General features: G+C 41.4%; 1 protein-coding gene across 5 annotated transcripts in view; it reads left to right on the top strand.

The window, feature by feature from the left end:
• The window catches only part of CAMK2D (calcium/calmodulin dependent protein kinase II delta), a 145,680-nt gene that overhangs the window by 50,828 nt on the left and 77,629 nt on the right, over positions 1–17,223 (top strand). For all 5 annotated transcript variants that reach the window (XM_035113116.2, XM_035113117.2, XM_035113119.2 and 2 more), the window contains exon 3: positions 8,831–8,890. In XM_035113116.2, the coding sequence (XP_034969007.1) occupies positions 8,831–8,890 (60 nt within the window). The remainder of the gene's footprint in view (positions 1–8,830; positions 8,891–17,223) is intronic.

The following is a 17,223-nucleotide window of genomic DNA, read 5'->3' as shown; positions in this document are numbered from 1 at the left end:
CTGATGTCCCTGAAGATTCTAGCCTTTCTTCGCAACCTTTTCCCTTTTACGTCTATATAAGCTAGTAGTCATGGGATTCAAATGCCTGCTGGGGGATCTCGTCTGTCTAAAGAGTTTTTGTTTTTACAGTAGCAGAATGGTCTGTAAAGTGAAATGAGCCACGTTCCAGCCAGTAGTACCAGTCAATGAAGGCATAGTTAAAAAGCAATAAGGAATCCCTTGGCTATGATACACCATAAGCAAAACCACAGATTCTTTTTTAATAAAAATAATCTGCTGGAGGGAGTAATTGGGAACCTTAACCTCACATTTTCATCTGTGCAAGTGTTATTTTTAGAAACAGTGTCACTGAGAAATGTATTTTTTGCTCGGATATTTCTGGATTTAGAAATTGCATTAGTGTTTTGTGAACTGGAATTTGAATCTCCCTTGGACTGTGAATATGCAGGCGCTGGAAACTGTCACAGAGGCAAAAGGACAAGGCAGGTAAAAGACAGTTCACTTATTTGAGAGTAGTGAAGGCATTTTGGGTTCATGATGCCGACAGGTGCATCATTAGCACTCACATATTTGCTCATCAGTGTGCATATGTCTCGAAAAGATGTCTGTTACTGTTGGAATTGCTTGTACCAAGAAAATGGTCCTTTTGCTTTTGCTACAATGGACTAGCATCGCCGTTCCTTTATAAGTTACATCAAAAGTAAAACAAATAAATAAAACAACCAAGAAAGTAGAACTGCAGAAGTCATTCATTCTGCTTTGGGCCCCTGCAATAATGTTCCCTGATCTGTGTGTTTGGGGAAGGACTGAGTGGGAGACTTGAATGTTGCTTCTTGCTTAGCTGTACATATATTAGAATTCATGTTACCTGAACATTTAGTATTTAACTACCGGTAAAGGCTGCTATTGACTCTTCTACTCTGCAGACACTGATAGAGATGTTTCTTTGCTCCTGCATTCCTGTGCTGAAAGGGGTGTAGGGGTGTATGCCGGGGAGGGAAGGAGGGAGGGATTGAACAATCCTACCCAAAGAGTCAACAAGGGCTGTGCTGTGACATTCCCTGCCTTCTGAAGGGAAGGTCCATAGCTCAGTGGTTGAGTATCGGGTTCAGTTTCCACCGTTTCCACATAGGACTGGGAAATTAAAAACTTCGATCGCTTCTACATTGTCAGAGTAAGGCAGCACTGAAGTGGCTGGACCAATGGCTCAGCAGGAGAGGTGGCAGGGTTTATGGAATCCCCTGCTATTTTACTCGTGGCCTGTGGCCTGGCTGTTGCGCACTGCAGCTTGTGAATATGGAGTGGCCATCTCAGAATCACAATTGTAGAAGGGACCTCCCCCTGCTATGCAGGAATGTCAACTAAAGCATCCATGACAGGGGGCCAGCCAACCTCTGCCTAAAAACCTCAAAGGAAGGTGAACCCACCACCTTCCGATGGAGTCCGTTCCTCTGTCGAACAGCTCTTACTGCCAGAAAGTTCAGAATCTCCTTTCTTGTAACTTGAAGCCATTGGTTCTGGACCTACCCTCTGCAGAACGAGAAAACAAGCTTGCTCCATGTGACAGGCTTTTAGATATTTGAATATGGCTCTCATATATCTTCTCAGTCTCCTCTTACTCTGGCTAAACATACCCAGATCCCTCAACTGATCCTCATAAGCAGGGGTCCCCAAACTTACCCGGCTTCGGGCCAGATGCCCGCTGCGCTGATTGCGTGGTGGGCCGGAGGGTGGGGGAGCGGGCGCGGGAGTGCACGGCTGTGCGGGCGCATGCGCAAACGCTATTTCTGGCACACTCCCGACCTGGAAAGCGGCGGAAATAGCTTGTGCGCATGTGCAGAAGCCTGCTCCGGCCCGGAAGTACACCGGAAATGACGCTTGCGCGTGCGCACAAGCTTTTTCCGTCGCTTTTCTGGGTCAGAAGTTGCAACGAATGTCCCCCTCTCTATTACTAAAATGCGACACAGGAATCGAGAGGTGAAGCCACCCACACTCTTCTCCCGCCGCCTCCAAATAAACCCCTTTATTCTTGTGGGTTTATAAGTAAAGAGCCTCTCCTTCCAGCTCACGTGGTATATATATAAAAAAACTCTAGGCTGTTTGATAGAATAACCTCCTGCCACCAGTAAAGGGTCTCTCTTGGCTTGATTCCCCCTACAGTAAAAGTTTGCCCATTCCATGCTGGCAACTTGTTGACACCCCAGGTTATCTTTCTAAGCCTCCTCAGTGTTACTCCAAGACACAAACTTTCGCCTCTTTTCCTGAGGTAAGTTTTGTCCTCTAATGAGTTACCACTTCTGTGAGTCCCGATACCTAGCTGGAAAAATAATGACAATACTTCTTGGCACAAAAGAGAAGAATTTTATTAACCTTAGAACATAGTTGTTTCTTTAACGTTTCATGTGTTTATAAGCTACGTTTCGGTTGTAGACAATCTCTGTCAAACATTTAACATCGAGCCTTCCTGAACCTCATCTAGATCCCCACTATCCTGGCCTCTCAACTTTTTTCTTCACACTTACACCCTCTTACTTCACACTTACACCCTCTCCCTCCCCTCAACTGACAAAACCGCCGCTCCCTCCTTTTAAACTGGGAACAGTCCCGCCCCCACCAGAATGTTATGTCAGTCAGGGGACCCCTGCTTATAAGGCTTGGTTTCCAGACCTTTGATCATCATGGTCACCCTCTTCTGCATATGTTCCAGCTTGTCCATATCCTTCTTAAATTGTGGGCCCCAGAACTGGACACAGTACTCCAGTTGCTGTCAGAGTAAGACAGAATAGAGTGGTACTGTTCCTTCCCTTGATCTAGTTACAGGTAGGTAGCTGTGTTGGTCTGGCGTAGTCGAAACAAAATAAAAAAAATTCATTCCAGTAGCATCTTAGAGACCAACTAAGTTTGTCATTGGTATGAGCTGAAGAAGAAAGCTCATACCAATGACAAACTTAGTTGGTCTCTAAGGTGCTACTGGAAGGAATTTTTTAAATATTTTGTTTCCCTTGATCTGTACACTATACAGTGGTACCTCAGGTTAAGAACTTAATTCGTTCTGGAGGTTGGTTCTTAACCTGAAACTGAAAGTGGTATCTCAGGATGAGGTACCACTTTAGCTAATGGGGCCTCCCGCTGCTGCCACACCACCGCCGTGCAATTTCTGTTCTCATCCTGAAGCAAAGTTCTTAACTCGAGGTACTATTTCTGGGTTAGTGGAGTCTGTAACCTGAAGTGTCTGTAACTTGAAGCGTCTGTAACCCGAGGTACCACTGTACTTCTGTTGATACAGCCCAAAAGATCATTAGCAATTTTTTTTGCTATTGCATCACACTGTTGACTGGAGTAACTTTTGTTGCAGAATTCTACATCTTTATAGATTCTCAGCGCATGCACTCATACTAATTACTGCTCATTATAAACTCTTGACAATGGACTTTTGCTACTAAGTATTTGATAGTTTCTTGCAGATACTAACCTGGGAGATCTGGTTTTAAATTCCTGGCAGAATGACTTGCTTTGAGCCATGGCTCCATATGCCCCATTTCCTTGTAATTAAATTTGGATAAAGACAAAGGCCTACTTTGTCAGTGATGATTTCTAAGCCCTTTTGAGCACTGGATGTGATGATATCTATCTGCTTGTACCCACCTTCTTTCAGTATAGCCTGCCATCCCATAATTTGTTAGATTAATGTGTTAGTCAGTATGGTCCTGCTGGTTAAGAATGGAGTAATAATGGCTGAATAGAGGTATAGAAAAATGAGATTGGAAGGCACTCAGTGGCTGATAAATATGTCCTTTGTTCATTCCTGTATTGGGATCCTTTGGCAGATTAGTGCAAATCAAGTTTCTTTCTTTAAAACAAACAAACAAAAAACTTCTTAATGCCTGTAAGGTAAACAGTTAAAATCAGTAGATACTACCCTCCCCAATCTATTCAGTGATCACAGAGCTCAGATCAATTGAGTTTGCTTTTCTTAGTCTTATTTTTTTCAAAGCCTGATTGAATAGAAGTTCTGATGCAATGTCCATCCACAAAAATAACTTGAGGCATGCTGTGTGCCCTAATTTTGGGGCTGTTGTTACTTTCATCCAGTGGCCCGTTAGAGAAAATTTGGCTCTTGTGGTGGCATCTGATTATTGGATACAAGCATCCATTGTGCTTTGTCGTGTCTGTGGGAAGTTGTCCTGGCAATAATGGCTACCTGACAAGTACTTGAAAACAGGATACATTAAGAAGATTGGTCTCCGCTGAGGAGGAAAAACACTTTATTAATGTCAGTTGTGCCTGATTATGTTAGAACAGTGCCTTACTTTTTCGACAGAAAAAAACCCCCACCTCATCCACCCCTCCAAGTAAGGAATAAATAAAGGAAGACAATTTCAGACGTTTCCCTAGGAGAAGGTGATGTTTTCTAAAGCATTTGGTTTGAGAAAATGCATTATTTGTGTAAAATCCAGGAGCCAATGTTCTCCAGCCTTGGCCTTGTAGAAGGTTGGATTGATGGGGTTCTGTTCTTTCCGCTTGAAGCAATTGGGGGCATCCAGCATTCTGGACAGAAAGCCTTGAGAACTGCCGGCTGTGGTGTGACTAGCCAAGCTGCTTTTGAATTCTCTAATAATCAAAGTCTAAAATTGGCTGCACTGTGAAATGTCAGAAGTATCATCCTCTCCAAAAGAGAAAATTAGGGCAGTTGGATTTGGTGACAGTTGCTGCATTGTGGGCTTTGGAGCCTTGAAAATCAAATCCCTGATTTTTATAGCTGGCATTGATTTCTTGTACAGAGTTCAGTGTAATCAGTAAAGGAGTGTGCTGCGCAAGCCACTGAATCTTAACAGTTCTGCTACTGATGTCCTCCCACAGTTGGCTAGCTTTTAGAGAAACTTTGCAGAGGAGCAAAAACATCTATGGATATTCTGCATCCTCCCCTGTGTTTCATCTGTTAATGTTTTCACATTATTTGATAAACATTTTAAAAATTGTTTTGGCCAGACCCAAAGAGCTGCACAAACAATTCCATGGGAATTTGGCTTTCCATGTCCCATGGGAAACCTCATCTGAAAGCAAGGGCAGTTTCAGAAGCTGTTTGTTATCTCTCAATCCCTCTCTGTGCCCGCGCACATTGTTGAAAGGGGAAAAGGAAAGTAGAAAAAATTACTGCATGCCTGCAAGCTCTTGAGAATTCCTGAAGCAATCCTTGATGCTAGACTACACATTTAAAATAAAATCTGCTGCTTATAATGTGGCAGCTCCTTGAATAGATTGTTCTGAATGAAAATGAAAGATGAAGGCAATATACCATAGAAGTCTCAGACCTTTCAAGGAAAAAAATAGTTCATTGATCAAAGACAATGTTATTGTGTGATCCTCTCCAACCACTTTTCTCTTTTAAGTACAGTATTTGCATTGCTTTGAAATATACATACATTGGAGCAATTTACAGTAATCTTAACATTCAGATCTAGTGCATACTTTATGTCTGGTGGATTATAAACCAAAGTACTGTTCATCTTAACTCCATATAATACTCTTTCTGTTTAGTGCTTTTGATAACCTGATTGCAACAACTGACAAGAAGGATAAGGCAATCTATGGCTCCTAGTCAATGTAGCTTTGTATCATCTCCCGTATCAGTTCCTGGGGAACTTGGACAGAAGAGTGCTGTTGTACTCATGTCCTCCTCATGGGCTTCCCATACACATCTGGTTGGCCACTGTGAGAACAGGATCCTAGTGTAGATGTGCCTTGGGCCTGATAGGGCTCTTGTGTTGGGTGGGGGTGGGGACTGCTCATAGACACAAAACAGACAAGCACAAGACTTAACACGATGTATCTATTGTTGGATGGTACTAGGTCAAGCTAGGGATGCAATTTGGACGCGCCTCACATTAAAAAAAACCCAAGCTATTAAAAAAAAACAAGCTGGCACTTACAGGAGGAACCTAGATCTTTCTTCTTGTCATGCATGTTCTGTGTGTCTGGAGCAGGGGTCGGCAAAGTTTTTGTGGCTTGGGCCAGTTCACAGGCGCTGCGGTGGGCTAGAGTGCGTGTGCACACACGCATGCGCAAACACTATTTCTGGCACTCCTTCCAGCGTGGAGGAGGCGTACACAGCTTCCCATTGGATGCAGGAGCTTCCTGCAGCCAATGGGAAGCCGGCCAGCATCGCGGAAGGCAGTCCCCAAGCCCTGGTCTGGAGAGTAGCAATCAGGGGTGGGGATTTGATCCTGCACATGCAGAACAAGATGGCATAGCAAGCAACAAGACAAATAATCAAGGACATTAAACTGATACAACCCTCTTGCCGTGCAGATCAAGCTGTCCCAGTATTGATGATCACATGTGCAAATCCAGCCAAACTACCTTGCTGATGAAAAACTGATAAATAAGGTGAAACCATCTGGCAAGGAAGGGTCCTTAAAATAATTAAGGACCTTGAGCTTGTTTGGAGGTTCTAGCAGGGGAGCGCAGCTATTGTATACCCTTGACCGAAGAACGGTACACTCCTTCTATCTGGGATGGTTGTCCTCTTCCACCGAGCGCGCAGCTTCGGGAGGGTCGAACATGGAGCGGTGAGGGAGGAAGGGGACATCCGCCTAGCCAGCCAGGTCAGCCGAATCAACCCTGGCGATCAATGGGGTGACAGATGTCACAGCCAGATCACCCTCACATACCGTATGTAGGACCTGCTAAGAAAGAGACAAAGAGATAAAAGTTAGATACGAAAATTTGAACAAATTAAAAATAAAGTTTTGTATTACTGTTTAACCATTGTTAAAGCGGGTCAGTTGTAACGAAGTGATGCAGTAGTTATTGTCGTTTTTTGTGTTATTGTTTTTTGTTTTGTTTTTTGTTATTGTTGAATTCTAAATAGAGCTTTTTAACCTGGAAAAAAATATGAAATAAATATTAGTTGAGCAGCTACTGGACTCCCCCTCAGGCCCCTGTCTAGACCAGAGGAGAGCAGATGGTAAATTGGAGTCCACTGGTAGATCTCTGGGCAATTTGAAATAGAACTGCAAGTATTTTTGGCTTCCAGTTGCAAATTACAAAAAAGACTTCCCCCCTTTTTTGTAATTTGCAGAAAACGGGAGTGTATTTTTGTGTGAAACGATTGCGAGACCAATTCTGATACTGAAAGCAAATATTTGGTCTGGGATATGGGCCTCACAGGCATTCTGTCCCTTTTTTACACCAGCCCTACAAGCCACTCTCTTGCATTTGACTCTAGTTGGTGGAACTTGAGGGTCTAGACTAGATAAACAAAAACAAAAGCAAGTAGATCCCAGAAGTCTGGCCACCCTCTGGTCCAGGCTACTTTTGCTTTAAAAGAAAGTGCAAACGGGGAGAAACAAATCACAGAATTCCTTTTAACTGTTAGCTTGGCCATGAGAAGTTGTGGAAGTGGCAGAAATGCCAACCTGATTGCACTTCCTGGTTTGCCATACCTCTGGCAGCTTGACCTAAAGTACCATTTGCCGTGCGCTGCTGAATAAATCTTGGAAGTTGCGGTATGATTGCTTAATAACAGATGACTCAGAGGAAATCACGAGCTATTCTCAGACAAGCAAAAAATTAGGCTGAAGTTCAGAAAATAATTCACTTGTAAATTATTTGCTCCATCACAAGTAATTGCAGCACTCTTTGATGCCTTTGTTTTGCTAGTTATAATATACTCGGCTTGGTTGCACTCCAAGCTGGCTTGATTTCAGGAACCCATAGTGGCTTGCCACTTACAAGTCCCCCCCCCTTACCTCCCACCTCAAGAGGATTTATGTACTTTAACATGGAAGTTCTTAACAAAACAATTCTAGGCCATCAAACAGATCATGTCATACAGAAACTTGGTATAAGTCACTCCTAAAGTTCTTCCCCTCCCTGCAAGTGTAATGCATGTCCAGGCACATTAAAAGTTACTATAAATTCTGCTGTATACAAAGCAACACTGAAAGAAACTTGGATAGGAGCAGTGAGTGGGTGCCAAAGTAATTCAGACTAAAGGTTCTAGATTTCTATGACACAAACACACAACGGGGAGCAGCGGGGAAGAGCTTCCTAGCTCCACCCTCCCTTCACTATTCTCATTGCCCTCCACAAGTTAGAGGCAGATCTTCTGAAACTGAAAGCTTTAGATCCCTGGAAATTAAGAATGTTAGAACCCTGGGAAACCAGTGTTTTATAATGCTTAGGGAGCCTCTATGAGGACAGAAGGCTCTCCATTTCAGGAGAGTTACCATGCACTATTTCTAACTCCACCCTTACCCCCTGCAAAATTGGTTTAACAAGTTGGATCCCCGACCACTGGCCCTGTTAGCTAGGGATCATGGGAGTTGTAGTTCCAAAACATCTGGAGAGCCAAGGTTGCCTATGCCTGCTCTTGTCCACTATACTAAGCCTTGGCTCCATCTGCACTATATATTTAAACACTATTATACCACTTTTAAAACAGTCATGATTTCTCCCCAATGAATCCTTTTTTGGGGGGGGGTGCTTCCTGGGGGAAGCCAGGACTGTTTAAAGTTGTTTAATACTGCTTTTGATGTATAGTGCGAATCAACGCTTAATCTAGAATTGAGTTTAGAGACAGCACCCTGCCAGAATAGCTAAGTTTATTCTTCTTAAAGAAAGTTGTGAATTAATTAGATCTTTCTAAGTCACCATGGCAGATGGTTAGAATACAGTATTTATGGGAATTTCAAATATGCAAATGTACATTCCATGATCATGTTTCACTTTGCATCAGTTCATGTTTTATTCTCATACTAAATAAAAGACATGGTTATGCCTTTAAAATTATTAATCTATTTATTATTATTATTATTATTTCCTGCAGATCACCAGAAATTGGAAAGAGAAGCTAGAATCTGTCGCCTTTTGAAGCATCCCAATATCGGTAAGAATGTGGACAATACATAGCCATGTAGATTTTTTTTTTGTACAGGACAAAAGCCACAGTATTAGTCTCAGAGAAATAAGGCAGACCAAAGAGATGGGTTTGTGCTTGTACTGATGTACTAATATCAGTTTCAGAGCATTAAAACTTTTAATTTACTAAGAAATTTCTGCATATGTTGAGAAATGCAAATATTTCACATTTCAGTAGGGAAGGGATGCAAAACCTTGGCCCTGTTGATATTGCTGGACTCTAGCTCCAGTCATTCTTGGCCAGCATGACCAGTGGTGAGTGATCAAGGCAGTTGTAGCCAACAACATCTGGAAGGGCAAAGGTTCCTCACCCCAGACCCAGCTGTGCTACCCAAGGAATAAAGAAAGGGAAAGAATGGTTGAGTAGTAGGCTAGGTGTTAGAAATGAAAAAGACAGCTCTGACAGCTCAATGAGATGGAATTTTCACATCTCTATCAATACCTAACAAACCTCCCTCCCATCCCTTTTCTTACCTTTTCAGCTGTCCTATGCAGGGGCTATAAGCTAATGTGGCAATGTGTGGCAATCAACCACATCAGCACAGTTGTCTTCAATATAGCAAGAGTTTAACAATCACTAAAGTAGAGCTTCTTCTTTGAATTAGAGAGTACAAGTCGAACTAAGGTTGTTTTCATTGCTGAGTTTGAACGGGCTTGGAGGGAACAGGACACATCCCAAGGCCTGTTTGGAACTTTCTGAAGAATTTGTAGCAAATTGTACTCATGTATCTTTTTTGCTTTGTGCTGTTGTTTTTTTCATTGTGTTGAGATAAAAGCATTGTCCCTAAGCTCTGGCATATTCTCTTATGCTTTCTAGGCCAGTTGTTTGGGGTTTTGGTGGTTTGTGTCACTTTGAAGATGTTCATGGACCTAGCGAAGTCTTTGCTCAGCTCTGGGCCTCTGGTGAACACTTCAGCAGTTCTTATGTGTGTGATGATGTTAGTTTTGAGATTGCAAGGCCTTAGCCAAAGTCCATGAGAATTTGAAGTTGGTGGACAGTCCAAAGGCAGCTATCTGCTGCTACCGTGCTGTTTAGTTTGAAAAAAGGATATATGCTTTTGAATATGGCAATAAAGGTCCATTGTTTTTCATTTTGGTGTGTACTGGCTAACTCTAGAGTCTAGACTATGTTGTCTAAAATCTGCAGCAATACAGTTTAGTGTGGCAGTGTCAGAAATGTCCTGTTCTACTTTACAGGTATTTATTGCCTCTAAGCCCTTGAATGAAATGTTTGTAGGGGGCCATATGCTGTTTCTCACCTAGCTTCTGTTTAGGCAGGAAGAAAGTCAGAGATACAGCATCTTCTCACTGGGTATACATGCAAGCACCCTTCCTCATTTGTTTACTGTATGTGTTTATGGGAAGTGGATTTTGTCCGCTGGCCACATCTGTTGATGTATCCCTGCTTAGCCATGCACCCTGGGCAGTCACACATTTAGCACTGGTGAGAAAAGGACAGGCGTTCACACAGCTTCCCCACCCTGTACCAGTCAGCTTTTCCAGTTTAAAGGAAGAGCCTTATCTATATACATGTGTGTGGTTCTTTCTTACAGACACCATATTTGTGGCAGCTACAGGAGGGGGTACCTAATGGGCTTGCCGGGTATGTGGCCAGCAGAAACAATCCTGTTTCCCTTTCACACATTAATGTGGGAAGGGTGCTTGTATGTACACCCACAGTGAGAGGCTACTATAAGGAGGAGAGGGAGCTTTTTCTCTCATCCCTGGCATCCTTCAACATATCTGGCATTGGTGCTTGCAGGCCGGCCCCTTGCTCTCAGTACAACCATCCCCATTCATCCTGATCAAACATCTATACAGAAGGTGGGGTTAGATTTGAGGCCTGCTTTATTATAAAGTTAATATTTGTCTATTTGGGTAATACAAAAATGACTTTATAAGAATGCCTTGGTTCTTTAGAGATTTGGGCTTTCTGCAATTAAGTAATACACCTTCCGTATTAAAAAGTGATACAGCCCTCAAAAGAATCAAGCTGCTGTTTAGCCAATGTTTTGTTTTATTTATCCATTTACTTCATAAAATTTATAAACCGCTTAATTGTAGAAAAACCTCAAAGCGGTTTACAAAAACGATAAACCAGTAAGATTATTGGCAATAATGCTATTGCAACAGCATTGCTTATCTGGTAAAAAAAATTGAGCCCGCTTTCAAAGCTGCCAAGCCTCATTAAGTTGGAATAGGAGGAAGGGTATTTTCTTTATTGCTTACTGCAAAAGTAAAGATACTAAAGTAATGTTTCATTGCATTCTGCCAACCAAGAGCTGGTTAGCACAATACCTATTCTAGTCACATGAGTATAGGATAAAAATGTAGCATGTAGCAACAGTGGACATCATGAATGGCAATCCCCGTTATATGGTAGGGCTAAATTGAAAAGGCTCATGTGGACATGCAAAAAAAGTTGAACTTTTAACAGGACTTGAAAAATTAACTGAGCAAATGTTAGAAATCAGACTTTACAAATATTCTTGTAGTCATTGTAGTTTCCAGGGTTGTAATGATGCTAGGGGAAAAAAGCTAGAAGAGAAGTAGTGGGAAATTGCTCTTTTTGTAGAGTCTATTTTTTTCTACACATGGAATTTCATTTCAAAGTACCTTAAATTATATGCAGTGGAGAGAGAGAGAGAGATACAAAGGGCTTAATTTTCCCTTTTATGTTGCTTCCTTTTTGCTTTCTGGTAGTCTTCGATTTCTAGAATTAAGTGGAAAGAATCTCTGGTGCAAAAAAATGGGGTGGGGGAAAGAAACCCATTTTTCTTCTTCATAATAAAAACGCATTCCTGAACTTTCCATTTTCTGGCCTGCTTCCATTTGGAATGTGCTTTATTTTCCATGTTTGATTTGTAAAAAAGAAATCCTTTTATCTTTCCCATTATGCTAGCCCAATATTGTTCTTGTAGCTTTGTGCTGGCATGTATTCCTTGGTTTCATTTTGTAATTGCTAAAACCTGTGAGATTCCATTAATTAGTCGGGCAGCTATACAATTTTCTATTTCCTTTTTTAAAAAAAAACAGCAACGTTGCTGTAACTTGTCATAGTAACAAAGAGTAAAAATGTATTGAGCTTCAGGTGGAATAAAAAACTGCTGTGGTTTGCAGATTACATGCTACAAGAGCCGTAAATTTATTATCATTATCATTATTATTATTAAAAGCTTTCAGTTTCTGGATTGTAAAGTAAAATGCCTTACATACCTGTGTATTAGTTACATCAGTACATCTTATCAATGTACCTTGTAGCCTTCAGTAGCAATACCTGTGTCTGGCATTAATAATTTTGTGTTCAAATAAACAATATGTTGTAGCAAACTAATCAACGTAAAACATTTTCTCTGATGTTCCCTGTTTTCTGGGTAAAACACTCCCTCTATTTTCCTTTCTTTATTTTTTAAAGAATTAAGTATATGATCATCCTTTCCAGTTTTCTGAATTTTGGAATGAGTTTGAATTGAATTTAATACACAAGATCTGCAACAAGAGAATGGGCCTTTTCTGTGGTGACTCCCCAACTGTGGAATGCTCTCCCCAGAGAGGCTTGCATGGTGCCATCATGTATTTAGGCAAAAACATTCCTCTTTACCTGGGTCTATGGCTATAAAATAAGTGTGTTGGGAAAGGAAAGGACTGTTATTATGATGGCTACGTAATTATTAGGCTGTGTGTCAGTATGCTTTTTATTACGGTATGTTTTTATCATTGATGTTCTGTAAAGTGTTTCTAATGTTCCACACCACCCTGGGATCTTCTGATAAAGGGTGATAGATAAACTGGATAATAAATAATAATAGATCTATTGTGAGAATAGACATTCCATCTTCGGTGTGATCCTGTATTTGCCTACTCAAAAGCAAGCCCCATTGAGTTCAATTGGACTTCAAGGTAAATTGATTGCCATCTTAGTTTTCTTTCCCCCCCTTTTAAATGAAGGTAAATGTTTGGCCATTTAACCACATACCATGTCTGGAAGAGAGTAGCCAAAGCAGTGTCTAATTCCCAGCTATGAAGATTAGGGTTAAGAAGAAAAGATCGTATCACAGAACCATTACTGTACTAGCTAGGCATGAAATTATATGCATGTGATAAGGGTGTTCACGGTAAACTTGTTTTTCAGGTGAATGTGATAGCAAAGGCTTCTTATCACTCATGCATTGATCCATTGATCTCTTCTATGATTTTGCCGGTTAGCCTTGCTTTATTTTTTTCAGAAGCAATTATAGCCTTTTAACAATGAGGAGGCAGAGAAGCTAAAAGGGAATCAACTGCTTGTGATTCTTAATTTCCTCCCTTTGCTGTGTACAGAGGGAAATAAACAGTTAGTTGGCTTTAGCGAATGGAGCTACTCTTTTATACTCTCTAGTGTATGAAAGATATGTCGTTCATGTGTAGCATCTCTTCTCAGATTTCTTTCCTCTAGTCTAGACAACTCCCAAGGTCATTTTTGGCCTTGCCTATGATTGCGCAGGGTTGACAGAAATGTGAAACAGCCTGTGTATTGTCAGACTACAGATGGCCAGCTTACCTTGTGGGGAGGTTTCCTTGTTTCTTAAACATGTTCCAAAGCATTGGTCTTCAAACCAGTAGATTGGGGCCAGCTGCTGGGCCACAGCCTGAGTTAAGCTGGGTTGCAACAGCAGCGCTACCACAGTACTTGTACATGGTTAAAAAGATTAAGAAACGAGTCTCCAAAGCTTGTTTGGGTTAAAAGAGAGCTCTGGTTTTGAAAAGGTTGGAGACTGTCGTACAGCAATACAGGTGGCGGTGGGTTTTGCTTGAACAGATAGGTTGTTGTTCTTGCTTTATCCCTAGTTATTTACGTTAGATTGAAGATAATAGGTTTACCTGTTCCTCCACTGCAGCACTTTGCCATTACAGTTTGCAGAGTTGTGGCTTAAAACAACGTGTTTTGGGTAGTAAGTTTTTGTCTTTAAACAGCGTATTAGGCACACTGTTACATTATTTAAAGTTAACAGCTCTGGGGCGCCATTCGAAGGGATGTCTCTGGTGCTACTGTTCCATTTGGGCAACAGACCTCCTTTTGCAAAGTGGAATTGCCCCTTCTCCCCCCTGCAGCCCCCTGCGCAGCCTAAAAGTTTGTTCCAAGGAGTTGGGAGATCCCCTGGAGCTGATTTTGAGGGCACCCTGGGAGAGGAGTAGGAGGTGAAGTCCTGTTGCAGAAGCAGAACTTTGTTTCCAAAGCATGTGATCCAACCCTTTGAATTCTGGCATGGGTTGTACTGATGCTCACCCTGCCTTACCTTGAAGCTATAGCTTAGAAAACCTTGCTGCAGTCAGTTTTTAAATACCCCCCCCTTCCTGGGCCTAATTGCAATTCCAGAAGCCTGATTAATTTTGTGGCACATTTGAACACTTTTTTGACTACAGTCATACCTCGATTTAAGTACGCCTCGGTTTGAGTATTTTCAGTTTAAGTACTCCACGGACCTGTCTGGAATGGATTAATCCACTTTCCATTACTTTCAATGGGAAAGTTCGCTTCAGGTTAAGTACGCTTCAGGTTAAGTACGGACTTCCGGAACCAATTACACTCATACCTTGGGTTAAGTACGCTTCAGGTTGAGTACTCCGCGGACCCGTCTGGAACAGATTAATCCACTTTCCATTACTTTCAATGGGAAAGTTCGCTTCAGGTTAAGTACGCTTCAGGTTAAGTACAGACTTCCGGAACCAATTGTGTTTGTAAACCGAGGTACCACTGTACTTGATCTAGCAGAGAAATGGCGTGACTTTACCAGTGCTAGAATGTCTAACCCAAATACTGTTTAAACATGTTAAACAATGGTTTTTGTGAGTCCCTGATTGAAAACGGCAGTATGGTTAACTACAGAGCACTTCTAGATGCATGGATGCCTCGGAGCCTCTCACAAAGCTTAATGTGCCATAGAGCAGAGCAAGTGCGCCAGCTACTATTTCAGATAAAATGTCTGAAATGAAAGGAGCCAGAGTTGCATCTTAAAGGCATATCCAAAGAGACAGGAACAAATGCCACGAAGCAGTAATAGCGTCTTTCACTGAGAGATGACCTCTGCTATCCATTGTACTTCGAAAAAATGCAGATGACACTCGGTTACCATAATCCTGAAGAACCTTGTTGTGTTTAGCTATCGGCCCTCCAGCAATGAGTTCTGTGTTGTGTGTTCCAGCAAGCTCTCTTTGAAAGTAACACACATGCTATGCTGCCTGCCAGAAGCCCCAATTTAATAAGAAAAGAAAGATGTAGACTAAATCCTTGGATGTTTCTACTGACCTATTTGTTTTCTCCTCATACAATTCTTGTTTTTATATACACACTACACACAATTTTTTTTCCTCGCAACATTGCTTTTGGGGTTTGAAAGTTAAACTGTGAGAGGTTTTTGCCATGCCCTTCCTCAGCCTTTGTATACTTTCCTCCTCTTGTGTTCGTGAAACAATGAAATAATAATAATTAATAATAATAATAATAATAAATTTATATACCACCCACCTGACTGTGGCTTCCAACAAATTAAAACATCAAACACAATAAAACATCACACACATTAAAATCTTCCCTATACAGGGCTGCCTTCAGATGTCTTCTAAAAGTCAGATAGTTGTTTATTCCTTGAGATCTGAAGAGAAGGTGTTCTATTATTTTAGGGTATGTTCCTATTTGTAGTTGAATGGACGAATGAAGCTCGGAATGCCTTAACGTCTTACAAGATGTAATTTTTAATAGGATATATTTTGATCAATCAAGGTTGCAATTCTAAGCACATGTACGAAGAAGTAATTCCATTGACCTTGGAGGACTCCGCTTCTAAGTAAACATGCAAGCCAGGGACCTTATATCATGCAAGCATGTAGAAAACAGGTCTTCTAAAGAAGCCACAGACATTATGCTTTTGGGGGATACTTTCCCACTGGGGGAAAAAATCCAGCTTTGACTTTAAAACCATTGCCATGTTTAATTCACTGCACATCCTAGCATTTCTATTTAAGCCACTTCAATAGGGCCTGTGTCATTGAAGTGCTTTGAAGGTCAAGGTACTTGCTGGTGGAAGGTTGTTCTTGCAGCAGAAGGTCCCGAATGCTCTTTCATGCCCCACTTGTGGGTGACTAATAGGCTAGTGCTCAGCAAGTCGCTCATTAACCAAATGAAAAACAAAGCCAGCGGACCTGATGGGATACCTGCTGAAGTCTTCAAATATATAAGGGTCTGGTGACTTCTCGTTCAGTGTATCTGAAGAAGAGTGCATGCACACGAAAGCTCATACCAATGACAAACTTAGTTGGTCTCTAAGGTGCTACTGGAAGGAATTTTTCTATTTTATTTTTATTTTGTTTTGACGGCAGACCAACACGTCTACCTACCTGTAACTAGAAGTTTTCAAAGTGGGTGAAACTGAACTTGCACAACAACTTCACAAGCATCGAAAAAATCTGGGAGAGAGAAGAGATCCCAGCAGACTTTAGGGATGCCAATATTATCAATCTCTTTATTAAAAAAAAAAGGTGACAGAACTGATTTCGGAAACTATCGAGGCATCTCTCTATTAGCTGCGGCCGGCAAAATTCTTGCAAGGATCTTAGCAAACCGTCTCTTAACAATATCCAAGGTGACCCACTGCAAATGGCATTTTGAGGAGATAAGATAGAAGCCATAGTCTTTTACCTTTCACCCCCATAGTTAAAGTGTTCCTCCAGTAAAACTAGTTGTTGTTCAAGGCCTTTATATTGCCAGGGCAGGATTGAGTTTGAAAGGGATTTGGGGACAGTCATAATTCTGAGAATCCCCTTCGCTTGAAAAACTTATGACATTGGTCATATTTCCTTTACTGTTACAGAAATTAGACCAGATCCAAAAAGCCATTTACAATATTCAAACACTTCTGCCAGTGCTCCACTAGAAGCCTGCAATGGAGCTGAACGGTTCTGAGTTATCAGAAGTAGAGACAGGTCTATGGAAAAAACCACATTTCACTAACTCACTTCCAAGCTTTTCTCCCTAACAATTATGACTAAAGATTTGTACTCATTTCAAACAAACAGAAGTTGAGTGCTGTGCAAGGGCCTGTCTGGCCCTTGCTTCCATTAAAATATAGTGAGAGTTGAGTTCTCAAAAAACATGTGCATGGAATTACATCTTTGTTACTTATATCATATGCCAGAATTGTGTTTAACGATCTAAAAACTAAAGAACGACACATTTTTCGTGGAAGGTCAATGTTGTGTCATCTGCTATGTTAATGTACTGTAACTTCTTTTGTAATGAAGCAAGTGTTTTCAATCACTTGAAGC

The sequence above is a fragment of the Zootoca vivipara genome, chromosome 9 (assembly GCF_963506605.1).
Source record: "Zootoca vivipara chromosome 9, rZooViv1.1, whole genome shotgun sequence".
Lineage (NCBI taxonomy): Eukaryota > Metazoa > Chordata > Lepidosauria > Squamata > Lacertidae > Zootoca > Zootoca vivipara.
This window is presented reverse-complemented; position numbering and strand designations above follow the sequence as displayed.